Source organism: Paramisgurnus dabryanus, chromosome 12 (assembly GCF_030506205.2).
Source record: "Paramisgurnus dabryanus chromosome 12, PD_genome_1.1, whole genome shotgun sequence".
NCBI classification, from domain to species: Eukaryota; Metazoa; Chordata; class Actinopteri; order Cypriniformes; family Cobitidae; genus Paramisgurnus; species Paramisgurnus dabryanus.
The window spans coordinates 37,264,274-37,283,316 of record NC_133348.1 but is presented as its reverse complement, the minus strand read 5'-3'; the positions used below and the strand labels follow the sequence as shown (position 1 = coordinate 37,283,316).

Here is a 19,043-nt window from a genome sequence, read left to right as displayed (position 1 = left end):
GGAAGTTGTGACTCATCCATGCCCTAATCTCCTCCAGGCAATTAGAGAGGGTTAGGGATGATGGAGAAGAGGGAGCAGAAGATGATGAGGAAGCAGATGATGATGAAAGACCCGGGGTAGAGCATGGGTTTGAGTCAGTTCGCAGGTACAACTGAGTGTCGTGAGCATAGCAATGAAAAGAGATGCCGTGCCGCCTGATGACACGACCCAATGGCAACATGTAGATGATGAAAAGAAGGGGTCCTAGGATGGAGCCTTGAGGGACGCCACACGTGACAGGGGCTGTACAGGACCTGGCAGTTCCCAGGTGGACGTACTCCGTCCTGTCAGAGAGGTATGAGGTGAACCAGTCCAGTGTGGAGTGACAGAGACCAATGTCAGAATGAAGACGGCTTAGAAGAATTTGATGGTCTACAGTATCAAAGGCCGCCGACAGGTCAAGGAGAATAAGTAGAGAGGGGGATCCCAAATCTGCAGAAATGAGAAGGTCATTCGTTACCCTCAACAGTGCTGTCTCTGAACTATGGGCAGTACGAAAACCAGACTGGAATGTTTCAAACAGTGAATGGCGTTGTAGATGTTCCTGTAACTGTGCAGCAGCAGCTTTTTCAAGCACCTTTGACAGAAAGGGAAGATGGGAAATAGGTCGATAGTTTGAAAGGCACTCCGGGTCAAGATTGTGTTTTTTCAAGAGAGGTTTTATAACAGCAGTTTTAAGTGAGGGTGGGACATGACCAGAGTTTAATGATTGGTTTATTATTTGTGTGATGAGAGGACTAATGGCTGAAAGGTTTGATTTGATGAGCGCAGTGGGAAAGGGGTCAAGGGGAGAGGTGGAAGGCTTCATCTTTTTTATAAGACCCTCGACTTCGATCTGAGAGACTGTAATGAAACTGCTAAGAAGAGGAGGTTGTAGGCCAGCAAATTGGAGAGATGGATCGGGGGAACCGGAGAGCTGAGACCGGATGGAGTTGATCTTATCTTTGAAAAATTCAAGAAATTTATCACAGAGTTCTGCTGTGGGTTCGGTATGGTTTTGGTTTTTGGGATTTAGAAGATGATGGAAGGTGGAAAAGAGCTGTTTAGAATTTCCTGGACTGTTTTTGATAATATCGGAGTAGTAGATGGACCGGGCTTGTTTAAGGGCCGCTGCGTAGGCCTTCTGGTGATGTTTGTAGGCTAGCTTGTGTACCTCCAGGCCAGATGATTTAACACGTCTCTCAATGGCACGGCCCTCAACCTTCATCTTGCGCAGTTCATCCGTAAACCAAGGGGCAGAACGGGAGAAAGACACAGTTCTTGTTTTAAGAGGGGCATGTGTATCCAGTAGACAGTGAAGAGAATAGTTGTAATGTTCAACTAGTTTGTCGACTGATGGATAATTGACTGAAGCCAGCAGATTGAGATCAGAGTACAATATGGCAGGGTTGATGTATTTTATATTGCGAAATTGAATATCACGTTTTGACTTAGGGATGGGTGACAGGCAGGAAACGTCCATGGAGATGATGCTGTGATCAGAAACTCCTAAGTCATATACCAACAGATTTTCAATAGAAGAGGAGTCTGAAATAACCAGGTCTAAAGTGCGCCCCCTGGTGTGAGTAGGAACATCAACATGTTGTGTAAGATTAAGACAGTCGAGTACATTTAAAAATTCAGTTGTTAGTGGGAGTGAAGTATTATCAATATGAATGTTCATATCGCCAAGTATTATATTATTGGAGGATAGAGAACAGAAAGAGGTGAGGAGGTCATGAAACTCTGCAATGAAGGATGGGTGAGGTTTAGGTGGCCGGTATATCAATACTGCATTTATCTTGAAGGGGGGTTTTGATTTGAAGGCCAGATATTCAAAAGAGAACATATCATGCAGAGATATTAGAGAAAGCTTGAGAGCGTCACGGTAAATTACTGCCAGACCACCACCTCGACCAGTGCAGCGAGCCCTGTGCAGATAACTATAACCAGTGGGGCAAGCTTCATTTAAGGATTGAAAAACTTCAGGTTGGTGCCAGGTCTCAGTGAGGCACATCAGATCAATGTCTTTCTCAAGAATATGATCATGAATCAGGCTAGATTTATTTGACAGGGACTGAACATTAAAAAGTTCCGTTTTAATGTGAGATTTATGATCAGTAGACCTCTGGATTGGGCGGAGCAGACTGAGATCCACTCCACGTCTTCCATCGTACACAGCGTGCCGAAGTCTCACGATGTTTCCAGCGATATCCCTTTCCATGGTGGCAGCGCTCTGATGACGTGTGCGTGATGCGACCGAAAGAGCAGCGGACGAGACGGAGCCGGTGTCGGGGGTCTGGATGTAAACAAACTTTGTCCATGAGTTTCCAGTTTTAATCTGCGTTAATGTAGCAGGACCGCACACTGGAGCAAGCATCGACGATGGCTCTGGAGAGACAGGGCGGATCCATCGGCTACAAACGAACCGAACAGGGAGAGAAAATCCTAGGAGCGATTCAGCCGAGGAGGAGGCTCTCAGGTAAGCGTTTAGTCGGGATAATTTACTGGCCCGTTTTCCACGTCTCCTAAAGCGCTTTCTCAGGGGTGTTTGCGATAGACACAATAGCCACCGTCGGTGTTCTGATCCGTGAGATCCGTAGGATCCATTTGAGCGAGACTTTTGATCACGGTCCCTTCGAAGAGAAACTGTAGGCATACGGCGCAAGTGATCGGGGTTATCCGCCAGCACCGGTGTTTGTTGGTTTAACAAAGGACGATTAGATGGATGCAGGGTCTCTGACCAAGCCCTGAGGTCGAGGAGAGTTTGGCGATCATATGCCAGCAGAGCAGATACATTTTGGAAGACAAACAATAACAGTAGCAAAACAAACTCAAAGGAGCGAGGCGGACGGCTAGCCAGGATAGGCGCCATCATCATCATCAGAAGGGCAATACCCTCCTATCTTTAGCTATCTTTAGTGGTGGAAATTATTGTTCTGGCTAATCTGTAGCATGTTGTAGACTGAACGGTCCTATCTAGAAGTATTGTGTATGACACAAGGCAATGGTCTGAAATGGCATCGCTCTGGGGTGATATTTTGATGTCATTAATATTAAGTCCGAGTGACAGAATTAAGTCTAATGTGTGATTACGAGTATGCGTGGGTCCAGACACGTTTTGTTTAATACCGAGAGAATTTAGAACATCCATAAACGCACGTCCTAATGCATCTTTTGAGTTATCCACATGGATGTTAAAATCACCAACGATAAGAGCTTTATCTACAGTAACTGTAAGCTCAGATAGGAAGTCTGCTATTTCTTTAAGAAAATCTGTGTGGTGGCCCTGAGGCCTATATATGGTAGCTAAAATAAACGAAAGCTGTTTGTTGTTACGATCAGTTATTTCCATGTTTAACAGTATTATTTCAAACGAATTAAATTTTAGTTCTGATTTATGGTTTACTTTGAACATTTTGTTGTATATTGTAGCTACACCACCCCCTCTCCCTTTTAGACGAGGAACGTGTTTATAATAATAGTCTTGTGAGGGTGGATTCGTTTAAACTGATGTAATTGTCTGCTTTAAGCCAGGTCTCTGTTAAACAGAGTGCATCTAAGTTTTGGTTTGTAATTATTTCATTGATAATTGGTTCTTTATTGGTAAGCGATCTAATGTTAAGAAGGCCGAATTTTAACATTTGAGTTTATTTTATGTTAATAAGATTTGTACGAGACGAGGTAAACGGTGCTCTGTATTTATTTGTTCGAGGAACAGACACAGTCGAGATGTGTTGGTACTCTGGTAAAAAAGGCTCTATGTGCTGGGATATATGTGATCTTGACATGTCAAGACAGCTAACAGACTGATGGGTAAGCCTGTCTGTTTCCTGACCTGGGCCCTGGATAGTCAGACAATATCAAAAGTAAGACTATTGGTCAGATTTCTAGAGAGTATAGCACTTCCTTCCGGAGACGGATGGAGGCCATCTCTCTTTAGCAGGTCAGGTCTTCCCCGGAAATGCTTCCAATTGTCTATAAACCCTACATTATGCTGTGGGCACCACATTGACATCCAGCCATGAAGAGACACTAATCTACTGTAAGTTTCATCCCCCCGGTAGGCGGGGAGGGGACCAGAGCAAATTACATTGTCTGACCTTGTTTTTGCAATTTCACACACCTCTTTAATAGTATCTTTGGTGATCTCCGACTGGCGGAGTCTGGTGTCATTCGTGCCGGCGTGAATAACAATCTTAGAAAACTTACGTTTAGCATTAGCCAGCACTTTAAGTTTGGATCTAATGTCAGACGCTCTGGCTCCCGGTATACAATCGACTATGGTGGCTGGTGCCTCAATGCCAACGTTCCTGAGTATAGAATCTCCAATAACCAGGGCACCTTTAACAGATGTCTCAGCCGGTGTATTGCTGAGTGGAGAAAATCTGTTTGATATTAAAACAGGAACGTGATTTGGATGCCGAATGTGACTATGCCGCCTGACAGTCACCCAGTTAGTCAGCCGCCTTGACTCTGAAGTTGGAACCGAGCCATGTGTATTACGCTTAACACTAGGCGCACCCGAAACAGTGTTTGTAACATTAACATTAGCGGTCTTACTGTCCTCAACTAGCGTTCAGATGCGCGCTTCTAGTTCTGCAACCTTCTCCGTCAGCCTTACTACTTCAATACACTTAGCACATGTAAACCCCTCTATGCTGACGGAAGAAGCTAAACTGTACATGTGGCAAGTAATGCAGGTTACAACGACAAGCGGAGTCTTACCGTTTTCATGCTGGGCGATGGCGTCTCCGTTCGCCCGAACGCGGTCCGTGAAGCTGCATGGAGACGGGTGCTGGCTCGCAGTACGCCTCGGCCGCCTACGAGCGTCTGTGGTCAGGGTGATTTGAGGCACGCTGACTCTGCGAAGGCCGGGCAGCACCTCCTTCACAGCTTCCTGATCTTGTGTGGACAGATCAGAAAAGCATACCTCGGATGAATCCGCCATTAGATCGCCAACGATGGCAGGTTTAAGTAAACAGACGGTAAGAAATGCTAGCGGGCTATATGCTAACACTGGGTGTTACTAGTGATAAAATCGTTTCGCTTAGTAATACAATTCAGTAATCGTCAAGGTAAAGTATTCCTAAGATAAACTAACAAGTTATATTATATAGATAGGAATAAGATAGTGAAAAAATAGGATTTAGCTGATAAGCTCAACGGAGCTTCGGGCTTGCGACTCCTCTCCTCGTCTCTCTCTCAGCGTCTCTCTCTGATGACGTCAGAACGATATTAGTGGAAAGGAGACAGAGTGAAATAGCCAATTAGTATGAGGGGATTATTAGTAGGCCTCTTTTTCAAAAGACATCCTGGGATTTTTAACCCTCTGGGATCCGACCATTTTTGGACACTGTCAGAGGTTCTGACATGCTCTTACATTTGGTCTTTTTTCAGTTGCTTTAAAACATAATAATGGCAAGTGTCTCATACCACTGTGTTCAGCACAAACTGGGCTAAAATATTATATGAGCTACATGTATGTACATGTTTGTATTGTTGAGAGAAAAAGGTTTATGCGTGGTTTTTAAAAAAGCAAAAATTTTAAGTCACTGATATAAGTCCACAAAACCCATACTAAACATGTTTTAACAAGACTTTCCTAAACAGAATCTAGTAGTCTAGAGTTTTTTCTTTAAAATGATGTAAAAATCATCCTGCCTACTTATTCACATAAACCAATATATTTATTTAGAAATTGTAAGACACTTTTTGTTTAGAGGGGCCGTATGCGAGAAGGATTGATTGACAGCTAGCAAACAAAGCCTCACATAATGAGCTGCATAATGAGGCAGGAGGGAACTACAGTAAAGAATGTGAGGACAAATGTATACATGTTTGTTTGAGGTTTATTAAGAAGTTAACAATATAATCAAAATAGAAATGAGGGTCAGTAGGACATTTTCAGTTTATTTGGGAACACACCCTTTTCAAAAACTTAACTTGTATAAGAAACTGATAAACAACAGAGCTGTAAACTTCATGTGGCTCATGTTACCATATAACTTTATGTCCAAAAAGTGTGAATATGTTTTTAATGTTTATGATTCAAAAGTGGCTTGACCTGGGGAATGTGGCACCTGTAGTCCATTTCCTCCACACGCCTCTGCACGGTGGCTCTGGATGTTTCTACTCCAGACTCAGTCCACTGCTTCCGCAGGTCCCCCAAGGTCTGGAATCGGTCCTTCTCCAAAATCTTCCTTAGGGTCCAGTCACCTCTTCTCGTTGTGCAGCGTTTTTTGCCACATTTTTTCCTTCCCACAGACTTCCCACTGAGGCAGGGGCGGACTGGCCATCTGGCACACCGGGCAGTTTCCCGGTGGGCCGACGTACTTTTTGGGCCGATACATCTCATACTATTTTTGTCTGAGCAGCCCAGTTAGGGTCTTTTTTTCTAGACAGACCGGCCCACTGACATTTAAGCAGCAGCCCATTGGTTATTTTTTTAAACGACATTAAGCTGGCCCAATCACCGCTTTGGTCTCTGTGCAAGCGAGCGTGCATCGTCGGTCAGTTCACCTGTCAAAAGAGAGAGAGAGAGATGGGGAAAAAAACGCAAGGGAGGCGCAGAAAAACTGCGCGACAAAAAGAAACAGGCTCTTCAGGCAGACGCTGCAAAATTTGCTTAAATAACATGTTTAATGCGGCAGCAGGACCTTCAATTCGCGTCGCTGGTGATGATGATGGTGGCGGTGGTGGCACTGGCAGCACCAGCACGCAAAGTGTCAGTGAGGAGAGGGAGAGAGACGAGGGAGGAGTGAGTGTAGTGCCTGCGGTAAGCAGAACGCTTTCAAAAACAAAGTTTAGATAGAAACCCCTTGATAAAACTGAGTCAAAAACACAAGATTATGTTGATAAAGCTGCAATAAAATAATTGCACTCTTTGCTCTGTCAGTACGAAAGTGTATCTGATTCATAGTTTTTTTGTTGATTATCTGTTTCAAAACGTATCATTTCTCTTCAAGCAAAATCAAAAAATTCAGGTGATCTGCTTACAGAAAAATATATGTTTATTGTATATAACAACACACTTGACAGATAATGTTTAAAATCTCTATTACTAATCACACAAGTTTAGTTTAGTGAATGTAGTGAATTCTTAGGATTTTTGTCTTGTTTTCAGTAAAAATATCTAAAAATTCTTAAAAGAAGATGCTTTCTTGATGAGCAAAATGACCCGAGAAAATAAGTCTAGTTTTTAGACCAAAATTTTTAAATTTAAGTTAATTTGTGCATAAGACATGCAAAAAAATCTGCCAATGAATTTGTCTTATATTTAGTGTTTAAGCAAAATGTTCAAGATTTTTTGCTTACCCATTTTGGCAGATTATTTTGCTTGTTTTATGCACAAAATCACTAAACTTATTTTCTTGGGTCATTTTGTTCATCAAGAAAAAGCATCTTAATTTAAGAATTGTTAGATATTTTTACAGAAAACAAGACAAAAATACTAAGAACATTTTTTCTTGAAAATCATTTTTTGCAGTGTATTTAGTTTGGGCCAAAATGCCACGGCTGAATTTTTGTCCCAGTCCAGCCCTGCACTGAGGTGCCTTGATACAGCACTCTGGGAACAGCCTATTCGTGCAGAAATTTCTTTCTGTGTCTTACCCTCTTGCTTGAGGGGGCCAATGATGGCCTTCTGGACAGCAGTCAGGTCAGTAGTCTTACCCATGATTGGTTTTGAGTAATGAACCAAGCTGGGAAGTTTTAAAAGCCTCAGGAATCTTTTGCAGGCGTTTAGAGTTAATTAGTTGATTCAGATGATTAGGGTTAATAGCTCGTTTAGAGAACCTTTTTATGATATGCTAATTTTTTGAGACAGGAATTTTGGGTTTTCATGAGCTGTATGCCAAAATCATCAGTATTAAAACAATAAAAGACCTGAAATATTTCAGTTGGTGTGCAATGAATCTAAAATATATGAAAGTTTAATTCTTATCATTACATTATGGAAAATAATGAACTTTATCACAATATGCTAATTTTTTGAGAAGAACCTGTAATACTAGCATGTTTCTTCCTGCACAGCATCGCTACCAGGCGCAATTTCCCTCTCTGTGATGATTTTTATTATCATGTTTGTTATTGAAATTTGTTTGGGAGATTATTTCATATTTCATTATTTTTACTTTAGTATACTGAATAGCTTAATTGGTTGCCTATGTCTACTATATCTACTTCATCACTGTTACAAAGGTTACACAAGTCTAGTGCAAAATATTAATGCAGGTATATACACTAAATTATACAAATGTATTATCTGACCAATTTTAAAGTTTTACTACATTTTCCTCTTGGAATCCACATTGAAATCATACCCCCTGTTGGGATAAGGATAATCCTGTTTTTGGATCAAAGTTATCCAAAGCCTACTGACAAGTTTTGAACAACACAAACTTCTCAGTTACGGATGTAGCCCTCGTTCCCTGAAGGAGGGAACGGAGACGTCGCATATGGAGCAGCCCGAGCGGTGTCACAGCCGCGGCTGCTGCCATAAGCCCCAGGAGCTTTTGAAATTGTTCGGACCGCATTCTTCCCTCGAAATGAATGGAGGCAAGTCAGAATTGACTGGACGCGCGCTTCTGTTAAACGTCGATCGAGTCCAGTTCCATACCGAGAAAAGAAATCCTCTGTGTGGGGCAGAGTATGCTCTTCTCCCAGTTGACCAGAAGACCCAAACGGGCGAGATGCCGAAGCGTTAAATCTCTGTGCTCGCAAAGTGTTCGCCGAGAAATTGCGTTCGCCGAGAAATTGACTGGACGCGCGCTTCTGTTAAACGCGCCGATAAATCGATCGAGTCCAGTTCCATACCGAGTAAAGAGATCCTCTGCGTGGGGCAGAGTTTGCTCTTCTCCCAGTTGACCAGAAGACCAACGGGCGAGATGCCGAAGCGTTAAATCTCTGTGCTCGCAAAGCGTTCGCCGAGAATTCGCTATTATAAGCCAATCATCTATGTAAGCTAGAATGCGAACGCCGCTCTCTCTCAGGGGCTTTAACGCCGCTTCCATTACCTTTGTGAACACACGGGGAGAGAGAGACAGCCCGAAAGGTAAAACTTTGTGCCAGGCATGCGGAGAGGCGGCTTCAGCCCTGCACGCAACGGCGTTGCTGCAGGTTCATCAACCGAAGGCCTTGAGGGATCTGCATGAGGGAGGACACGATTCGCCTGTCCTTTCGGAACTCCGGGCTGCCACTGATCTGGCTCTCCGCGCTACGAAGGTGACAGCGCAGGCGATTGGTCGTGCCATGTCCAAGCTGGTGGTCCAAGAATGCCACCTATGGCTGTGTCTAGCGGATGTGTCGGACGCGGATAAGAATAAGTTCCTAGACGCTCCAGTATCCCAGACCGGTCTCTTTGGCAAGTCGGTGGAGTCCTTTGCCCAGCAGTTCTCCGCCGCCCAGAAGCAGACGGAAACGATCGCCTAGATCATGCCCCGGCGCAAGCGACCTGCATCTCGCCCCCCAGCGCCAGCCGGCCCTTCTGCTCCTGGCTGCCCCCACCCCCCCCAGGACGTCATCCAGGTTACGGAGGGGGAACAGCTGTCGACAAGTTGGAACCGAGCCATGTGTATTACGCTTAACACTAGGCGCACCCGAAACAGTGTTTGTAACATTAACATTAGCGGTCTTACTGTCCTCAACTAGCGTTCGGATGCGCGCTTCTAGTTCTGCAACCTTCTCCGTCAGCCTTACTACTTCAATACACTTAGCACATATAAACCCCTCTATGCTGACGGAAGAAGCTAAACTGTACATGTGGCAAGTAATGCAGGTTACAATGACAAGCGGAGTCTTACCGTTTTCATGCTGGGCGATGGCGTCTCCGTTCGCCCGAACGCGGTCCGTGAAGCTGCATGGAGACGGGTGCTGGCTCGCAGTACGCCTCGGCCGCCTACGAGCGTCTGTGGTCAGGGTGATTTGAGGCACGCTGACTCTGCGAAGGCCGGGCAGCACCTCCTTGTGTGGACAGATCAGAAAAGCATACCTCGGATGAATCCGCCATTAGATCGCCAACGATGGCAGGTTGACAGCGCAGGCGATTGGTCGTGCCATGTCCAAGCTGGTGGTCCAAGAATGCCACCTATGGCTGTGTCTAGCGGATATGTCGGACGGGGATAAGAACAAGTTCCTAGACGCTCCAGTATCCCAGACCGGTCTCTTTGGCAAGTCGGTGGAGTCCTTTGCCCAGCAGTTCTCCGCCGCCCAGAAGCAGACGGAAACGATCGCCTAGATCATGCCCCGGCGCAAGCGACCTGCATCTCGCCCCCCAGCGCCAGCCGGCCCTTCTGCTCCTGGCTGCCCCCCCCCCCAGGACGTCATCCAGGTTACGGAGGGGGAACAGCTTCCCGTGGCAAACGGAGGTCGAAGCGGCCCTGAGACGGGCGACCTGGATTTGGATGGGATCACTCTTCGGGAGACGGTGAATGCACCGCTCCCTCCCCCGGAGGAGGGCCAGGTGGAGAATCTTTGGTTTTGTTTTGTTTCTGTTCCGCCGGCTTTTCAGCCGCACCCACAAAACCACAAAAAGAGTGCATTCCTATTCCTTCTCCAGGTCTCCAGAGGATCGAGAGAGACGTGAGCAGGCAATCACATGCTCATCTCATGACCTCATCGAGCCGGTCCCTCCAACCGAGATGAGGTCAGGGTTTTTCAGCCCGTATTTCATAGTACCCAAAAAAGGCGGTGGCCTACGTCCGATCTTGGATTTAAGCATCCTGAACAGAGCTCTTCAGAAGAGATCCTTCAGGATGTTAACGCCGAAGCAAATATTTAAATCGATTCGCCCCCAAGATCGGTTTGCAGCAATAGACCTGAAGGACGCGTACTTTCATGTGTCCATTCTCCCTCGTCACAGGCCGTTTCTCTGCTTTGCGTTCGAGGGCCGGGCATATCAAGACATTTTGGACCTCTGATAGGATTTTATAAGTTTCAGTTTTAAAGCTGTGCCACAGGTTGACCCAACCTTTAAAACCTGAACTTTAAATTATGCACATCTATGAGTCTGATACCCTATATGCATTTGTTGCACATTTCATTATGCACAATTGATCAAACTTTTAAAGGAAGGTATAAGAATCAACCTCCTTGACTAATTTTAGGCATAAGATAGGCTACCCAAAAAGACTCAATTAACAAGAAAAACAACATACTGATTCAGCAATATGTCTTATAAATTAGCCATAGAGATTCCCTAAGCTGGTCAGCAGCAGTTAGTTAAACAATCACTATAGTTAGGTTGTAATTTATTTGTATAATCAAAAGACATTATTTTATTAAACAATACAATAAGTTGTATCCAGTTATAGTTAACATATTGTAATAAGATGATTGATATGGCTATACATACTCTAATACTTCTATTAAGTTTTTTCGACGTGTGCACCCTTCTTACCTCTCTCTCTCTCTCTCATCTCTACAATGTGTAATGTGATCCTCCTGCGAGAATGCGCGTTCTTGAGGTTCTGAGTGAGATACGGAGCTACGTAACGTTAATGATGTAGATTAACTGAGCACATATACACAAAAACAATCGACGCGTCGTTTAAATGAGCGGTAAAAACCAGCTTTTGTGTGCACCGCATGCACGAGTGTGTGAAGCCTATGAATGAAAACACGTTTATTATTCGCGTCAGTTCACACGCAGCAGCGCAGCGCGTACACTGGCGCGGAGCAGAGCGAGACCTTCAATATGTGTGCTGGCCCAATTTAAACCCTGCATAATTATCCGAGTCCTGATCGGAAGGTAACGTCCGATTCCGATCGAGTCTGAAACCACGTGATCGGGGCCGATTTCCGATCACGTGATCGGATCGGGACATCCCTAGTGTGTAGAATGACAAAGTTCAATTTTGCTTTCATCTGACCATACTATAGTCTCCAAATAATCCACAGGCTTCTCCAAATGCTCTTTTGCAACTTTAACCAAGCCTCAACATGCTTTTTGTTCAGCAATGGAGTCTTGTGTGGTGAGGTCTTCTTAAAATTCTGCCCGAGTGGTTCTTGGCTCTTGACTTTCTAAATAAATGATAAACGTAATGTGATGAACACGCTATAAGAAACCCCACCCACTGTAATTACTCCTCTTCTTTCACTGCCAGCTGTCAAAAATGTGTACACACTGCATTAGAGCTACAACTAACGACTATTTCTTCTGTCGACTAATCTAGCGATTATTTTTCCGATTAGTCGACTACTCTAACGACTATTTTTTATTATTAATACAGTGTTCTTTTTTTGATTAGCTATTTAATCAGTTGGATAATCTGTTTTTCTACTCTCTGCCTGATCTGACAGTCATTGTTTGTTTTATTGTATTTTAACACAACTGAATGCTATTTTCACATATTATCTGTTCTGTTGTCAGACATATAGGGGCGGTTTCCCAGACAGTGATTAGACTAGTCCTAGACTAAAATAAATATAAGAGCTGTCCAAACTGAAAACATCTTGCACTGACATATCTTAAAATACATCAGTGCCCTTAGTTTGGCCTCAAAATGCACACAAGTAATGTTTTTAGTAAGGCATGTTTGTTTAAACTAATTATATTTCCTAATTAAACTAGGTCTTGTCCTGGCTTAAGATAATCTCTGTCCAGGAAACCACCCAGGGCCGGAGTGGGACTCATTTTCAGCCCTGGAGTTTCATGACTTAGACCAGCCCACTTTAGTTCATGACTGACTATATTAAAATAATACAGTTAGCCTATAGCCTCAGTAGCCTATACATAAGTGTTCAATAGTGAACTGTTTTCTGCATCCTTGCAATTCATTGTATTTTTTAAATAGATAATTTCCAAATCAATGCAAATACAGTAAACAATTATGATTTTTGCTCTAATCTTGCAGCCCTATGATAAGGCATTTTTATATTATTCAGTTAAACATATTCAAAAGCTACTAAAAGGGAACAAAGTGTTTGTGTTTTCCCCTATATTTCTATTTTTTTAAAATGGTGGGTCTTAAGATTACCTGTTGGGTTGAAAAAGTTTAGAAACTCCTGATATACAATACACAAGCAAGATTTATCAAGTATGCAGAGGAACAGGAGGAAAAATAAAAAATCCTTATCTTAATTTTTAGAACTTGGATCATGTACATTGCCAAATACCTTGTGTCATAAAAGAACAAATATTGAATGGACTTGTTTTACTTAAGAAAACATTATATTCATATGAACGTTTTAAATAAACTGATGAGTTTTGCATCAAATAAGTTTTTGTTATCAAAAGACGATGAATAATTATGACTATTCATAGATCATTCATTATTGCATCTATGACTTAAATTTTTAAAAATTACGATTTGTCTCATTTTCCTTTAAGTGGCCGTTCGTATCAGGTGTCATGGTCGGCTCGCAAACCGTGACAAAGAAGGAGACAACGCGTGAGGTAAGGATGAAATAATTAATTACATGTATTAAAGTAAACAACAAAACAGGTTTAAACAACTAGGACGACACAGGAAGCGGGGGGAGCGAGCGAGCGACGTCACTCAAAAGAGAACGGCTTATATGCCGGCACCAGCATCCATACAGGTGTAAGTCCTCAGTCATCATGATGTCACACCCTCGAACACCGTCCTGCAAAACAAGAAAGACAAAACACACCAGCGCTTTGACCCGCACTGGGGTCATAACACCCTCCTCCATAAAAAGGGGTGTCTACACAAGACGCACAATCCAAAACACCTCTTCCTGCAGAACCACTAGTCAGAAATACCCCATTAATCCCAGCAACTACCGGGCCCTGTAGAAGCAATTTAAGAGTCAAGAAGAGTAAAACAAACTCAGAAAGTCGACAGTTAAGAGGAGTAAGTCCTAGAAAGGGCGTCAGCCACCACATTATCAACACCTTTAATGTGTCTGATCTCAAGGGCATAAGACTGGAGGAAAAGGCACCAACGGGTCAAACGCTGGTTGTGGTCGGTATATACAACCAATGGGTCAGACACTGATCCCACAAACACTTCAAAATGTTGTGGGGCCCAAATCAAAGCCAATGCTTCCTTCTCCACAACAGAATAGTTTAACTGATACGATGAAAACTTCTTCGAGAAATAGCTGACTGGACGATGAAATCCGGAATCGTCAGCTTGTAACAAGACAGCTCCCGCACCCACGTTGCTAGCATCCACACACAACCTAAAGGGGCGATCAAAACGGGGAGCCGCTAACACAGGAGAGGTGGTAAGTAATGACTTGGCTGCATCAAAAGCTTTCTGACAGGCAGAGGTCCAGATGAAAGCTACTTTAGCCTTTAACAGATCAGTAAGTGGGGCTATCACAGTGGAAAAATTTCTACAAAAACCCCGATAATAACCCACTAATCCCAAGAACCGCATCAATTCCTTCTTGGTAGTAGGAGAAGGGAACCCATCAATAGCCTCAACCTTTGCGCGAACTGGACGCACAAAGCCCTGTCCAACAACCTTGCCCAAGTAAGTCACCGTGGCTTTGGCAAACTCACACTTAGCCAAATAAACGGGCAATCCAGCCTCTTCAAAACGTGACAATAGATCTGCTATACCTACCAAGTGCTTTTCCCAAGAGTCACTGAAAACCACCACATCATCTAGATAGACTGCAACTCCCTCCAACCCAGAAACAACCCTATTCATCAAACGTTGAAAGGTCACAGGCGCATTTTTAAGGCCAAAACTCATAACGTTATAAGAATACAGTCCATCAGATGTAATAAAAGCAGAAATTTCTTGAGCTCTCTGGGACAAAGGGACCTGCCAATAGCCCTTTAGTAGATCGAACTTAGTTACGAACTTGGCTGACCCAACCTGATCAACACAGTCCTCAATACGAGGAAGCGGAAAAGAGTCTGGTTTGGTCACGCTGTTTATTTTTCGGTAGTCAGTGCAAAACCGATAAGTGCCATCAGGTTTATTCACAAGCAAGCAAGGAGAGGCCCAACTAGAAAAAGATGGCTGTGCAATTTTATTATCCAGAATATACTTAACCTCACTTTTAAGATGTGCAAGTTTATTTGGAGACACCCGATAAAAATGTTGGCGAATGGGCTCAGCATTCCCAACATCAATATCATGCTCCATCCAGTGCGTACGTGAAGGTACATCCCCAAACAAAGAGACATGGTGATCAATAAGAGCAACTATGTCAGCACGTTTACATTCTGGCAAATGGGCCAACATTACATGCACATTTTTAAGAGTCTCAGAGTTTTTTAGACGTCCCAGCAGTACTGTATCCTCTGGAAAAGAAACCACGTCATCGATTTTCTCCAAAAGAACAGGCAAAGTACTTTCATCTACTACCCAGATAGCAAAAAATAGCAATGAGTCGGCGGACCACCGGCGGTGCTCTGGCGGCAGTAAGCGTCATGAGGGCGTAATCGCAAACAGGTCTGACGGCGGACCGCCGCGGCAGCCGCTTTTGCATAAATTAAGCAGTCGGTCCGCCGGCTGCATGCTGGCGGCATCTCGCAACAAATGAGAGTGACGTATTCAGCGGCAAAAGTTTCATCCCCGCCAGCGGAACGCACCTATAGCCGACAGCTTGGGGCTGGCGGCATATAGAAGCCATGCGGATATTTTTTGCTATCTGGGTAAGACTGATTTTACTTCAGTATTGAAATTTAAATCTGGACAAGAACGGGAATAATATGGCTTTAATAAATTAATGTGGCACAGCTGTGTTGACTTCCTTCTATCCGGAGTGGCAATCAGATAGTTTAAATCAGAAACTTGTTTCACCACTACAAATGGACCAGAATACTGAGCTTGAAACAGTGAGCCCTCCACAGGTAATAACGCCAAAACTTGATCACCTGGCATAAACTGACATTTCTCTGAAAGTCTATCATAAAGTGACTTCATGCGGGTCTGTGAAAACTTCAAGTGTTTCTTGGCCATCTCACCTGCCTCATATAGTCAACGCTTAAAACGTTAACATAAGTTAACAAATTCTGAGGTGGTGTGCCCTCAGTCCAACTATCACCTAACACAGCTAGTGGCCCACGAACGGTATGGCCAAACACCAACTCATTGGGACTAAACCCTGTGCTCTCTTGACATACCTCACGTGCAGACAGTAGCAACCAAGGCAATCCCTCCTCCCAATCACCCTTCATCTCTGTACAGTAGGCGCGCAGCAACGACTTTAACGACTGATGGAAACATTCTAACACCCCTTGGCTTTGAGGGTGATAAGCACTAGCCTTGTTGTGCCTAATGTGCAGCAACTTCAAAACCTGAGAAAATAGGTGAGAGGTAAAGTTAGAACCTTGATCACTTTGCAAAATCTTTGGAATGCCAAAGATAGAAATAAACTGGGTCAGGGCCTTTACTACAGACTTAGCAGTAATAGTACGAAGAGGATAAGCAGAAGGGTAGGGTGTCGATGCACACATAACAGTCAATAAATATGTACTACCTGATTTGGACCTTGGCAATGGGCCGACACAATCAACAACTAGATGCTCAAAAGGTTGACTAACCACAGGAATGGGAAACAATGGAGCAGGCTTTACCTTTTGATTAGCTTGCCCGTCAATTGACAAGTATGACATGTCTTGATGTACTTTGACACATCCTTCTTCAATTTTGGCCAGAATAAATGATGAAGGATTCTGCCATACAGTAGGTCTTTTTAACCCCCAAATGACCTGCAAGTTTGTCATGAGCAATTTCCAACACCAGAGAGCGATATTTTTTCAGGTACTACTATTTGTATAATAGGATCTCCAGCAAAATCATTTCCATGTGGAACCCACTTTCTCACCAACATTCCATCCTGTAAAAAATAACCATGAGCAACATGTCTAATGTCATCAGATGACATCACATTATCAAAAAGTTTCTGAAGGGAAACATCAAGTAGCTGCTCCTGTACCAATTCTGGAATAAAAACAGAAAAGTCATCAGGCAAGGAAAATGTTGGTTTTACTACAACAGAATCAGAAGACAACTTTGGTTGTGCAGAGGTCATAGACCGAGTCACAGCACATGCAGTAAACACATTTGGAAAATTTCTGCCGCTCTCATCCGGACCTGAAATAGGAACAGATGAAACTACAGGAGGAGATAACACATCAGGCCAAACTTTGTCCCCTGCCAAATTAGTTCCCAATATTATGTGTATTTCATCTACTGGTAAAGATGGACGCACTCCGATCACTACTTCTCCACTCACAATTCCAGACGTCAACATTACTTTATGTAGTGGAACAGACAAGACATTCAATCCAATTCCTCTAATAAGCACATCTGTACCAGTGCTACTCAGAGAGGAAAAAGGCAACACATCTTGCAAGATGAACGATTCAGATGCTCCAGTGTCTCTTAATATTGTTACAGGGACTTTTAGCTCTTCCCCAACAAAAGACACATGCCCATAACTAATAAACGGTGAAAACCAGGACAGCAGGTTTTACACGCGTCTTGCTCCCTTTACCCTTTGATTTTAACACAGGGCACTCATCCTTCCAATGACCTTTCCCACGGCAATAATTACAGATTAGAGAGGAATATCGGGGTGCACGATCTACTTTTTCCACAAAATTTTGATCCGTTTTCTGTAGTTCAAACCTACCCTTATGCATTAGTATATAATCGTCAGCTAACTCTGCAGCTTTGGTCACTGTGTCAGCTTTCTGCTCATTTATATACAAATCAATATGAGGAGGAACAGTGTTTTTAAACTGTTCAAGTACAATTAAGTTACTCAATTCATCAAGGGTGGTTACTTCAGACGCCATACACCAACGATTAAATGCCACAGTAAGCTCTCTAGCAAATTCAACATGAGCCTGATTAAAACCCTTAGCCAACGTTCTAAATTTTTGTCGGTACACTTCTGGTACTAACTCATATGCTTTTAGGACAGCAGATTTAACGGTATCATAATCCTCACAATCAGCTGGTGAAAGAGCTGCATAAGCTTCTTGAGCCCTGCCAGTGAGTATGCATTGTAAAAGTAATGTACGTTCTTTACTAGGCCACCCTCTAGCATCTGCTATCCGTTCAAACAATGTAAAAAAAATGTCTGGGTCTCGTTCATTAAATTTAGGAACCAACCGCAAATTTCCAGCAGTGTCAAACACCTGGGAAGCACTGGAAAAAACATCACCTGTGCCAGTGTTTAGACCACCCTCTCTAATTATATTCAAACGATATTTTTGAAGTTCAATATTTGTCTGTTTACTTTTAGTTTTCTCTCGTTCTACTTCTAATCTCAACCGCTCTTGTTCCAGCTGTAACATCAACAAGCGTTCTTGTTGCTCAAAAGTTAAAGAGGTAACATCAGGTTTAGTTATACTGGCAAAAGCTTCCATTTCACACATAATAGATTGCTCTATCAATTTTGTTCTAATAGTTTCCCTTACAGTACTATCCTTTACTCGCTTATCTGCTATTTCAATTTTGTAATGGTCAGCAATTTTAAACAACTGATCCTTTGTACATGAATCAAGTCCGCATAGCAGTGAAAACTTATGTTATGTTTCCTGATAATGTCTCCTAGGGGTAACATGTATAACGAGAACAGGATAGGACCTAAAACTGATCCCTGCGGTACACCGTATTTAACCAGGGAGTGATATGACTCTTCCTCATTTACATAAACAAAGTGATAGCGATTGGTTAGATATGACCTAAACCAGGCTAGCGCCTGACCACTGATACCAACATAGTTTTCTAGTCTATTGAGTAAGATTGTGTGATCTATTGTGTCAAAGGCTGCACTAAGGTCTAGTAATATAAGAATTGAGATTTCACCACGATCGGATGTTAATAGGAGGTCATTTGTAACTCTAAGCAACGCTGTCTCTGTGCTATGGTGGGGCCTGAATCCTGATTGGAACTTTTCATATGTACTATTATTTGTCAAGAATGTGCGTAACTTGCGAACCTTTTCTAATATTTTCGAAAGAAAAGGAAGATTTGAGATTGGTCTAAAGTTATTAAGTTCTCCTTGGTCAAGCTGTGGTTTTTTAATCAGCGGTTTAATAACTGCTAGTTTGAAAGCTGTTGGAACGTATCCTATTTCTAGCG

General features: G+C 43.2%; 1 protein-coding gene across 4 annotated transcripts in view; it reads right to left on the bottom strand.

Annotated features, from left to right (window-relative positions):
- LOC135745422 (brain-enriched guanylate kinase-associated protein) overlaps positions 1–19,043 on the bottom strand; it is a 206,637-nt gene that overhangs the window by 26,161 nt on the left and 161,433 nt on the right. Inside the window, exons 4-5 of one of the 4 annotated variants that reach the window (XM_065263719.2) lie at positions 6,086–6,540; positions 4,747–5,236 (exon numbers count right to left, since the gene is read on the bottom strand). The exons of 2 other annotated variants lie outside the window; for them this stretch is intronic. In XM_065263719.2, the coding sequence (XP_065119791.1) occupies positions 4,747–4,755 (9 nt within the window). In that variant the 5' untranslated portion in view covers positions 4,756–5,236; positions 6,086–6,540. Of the gene's footprint in view, positions 1–4,746; positions 6,541–19,043 lie in introns of all 4 variants that reach the window. One more of the 4 variants, XM_065263720.2, reaches the window with a different exon arrangement.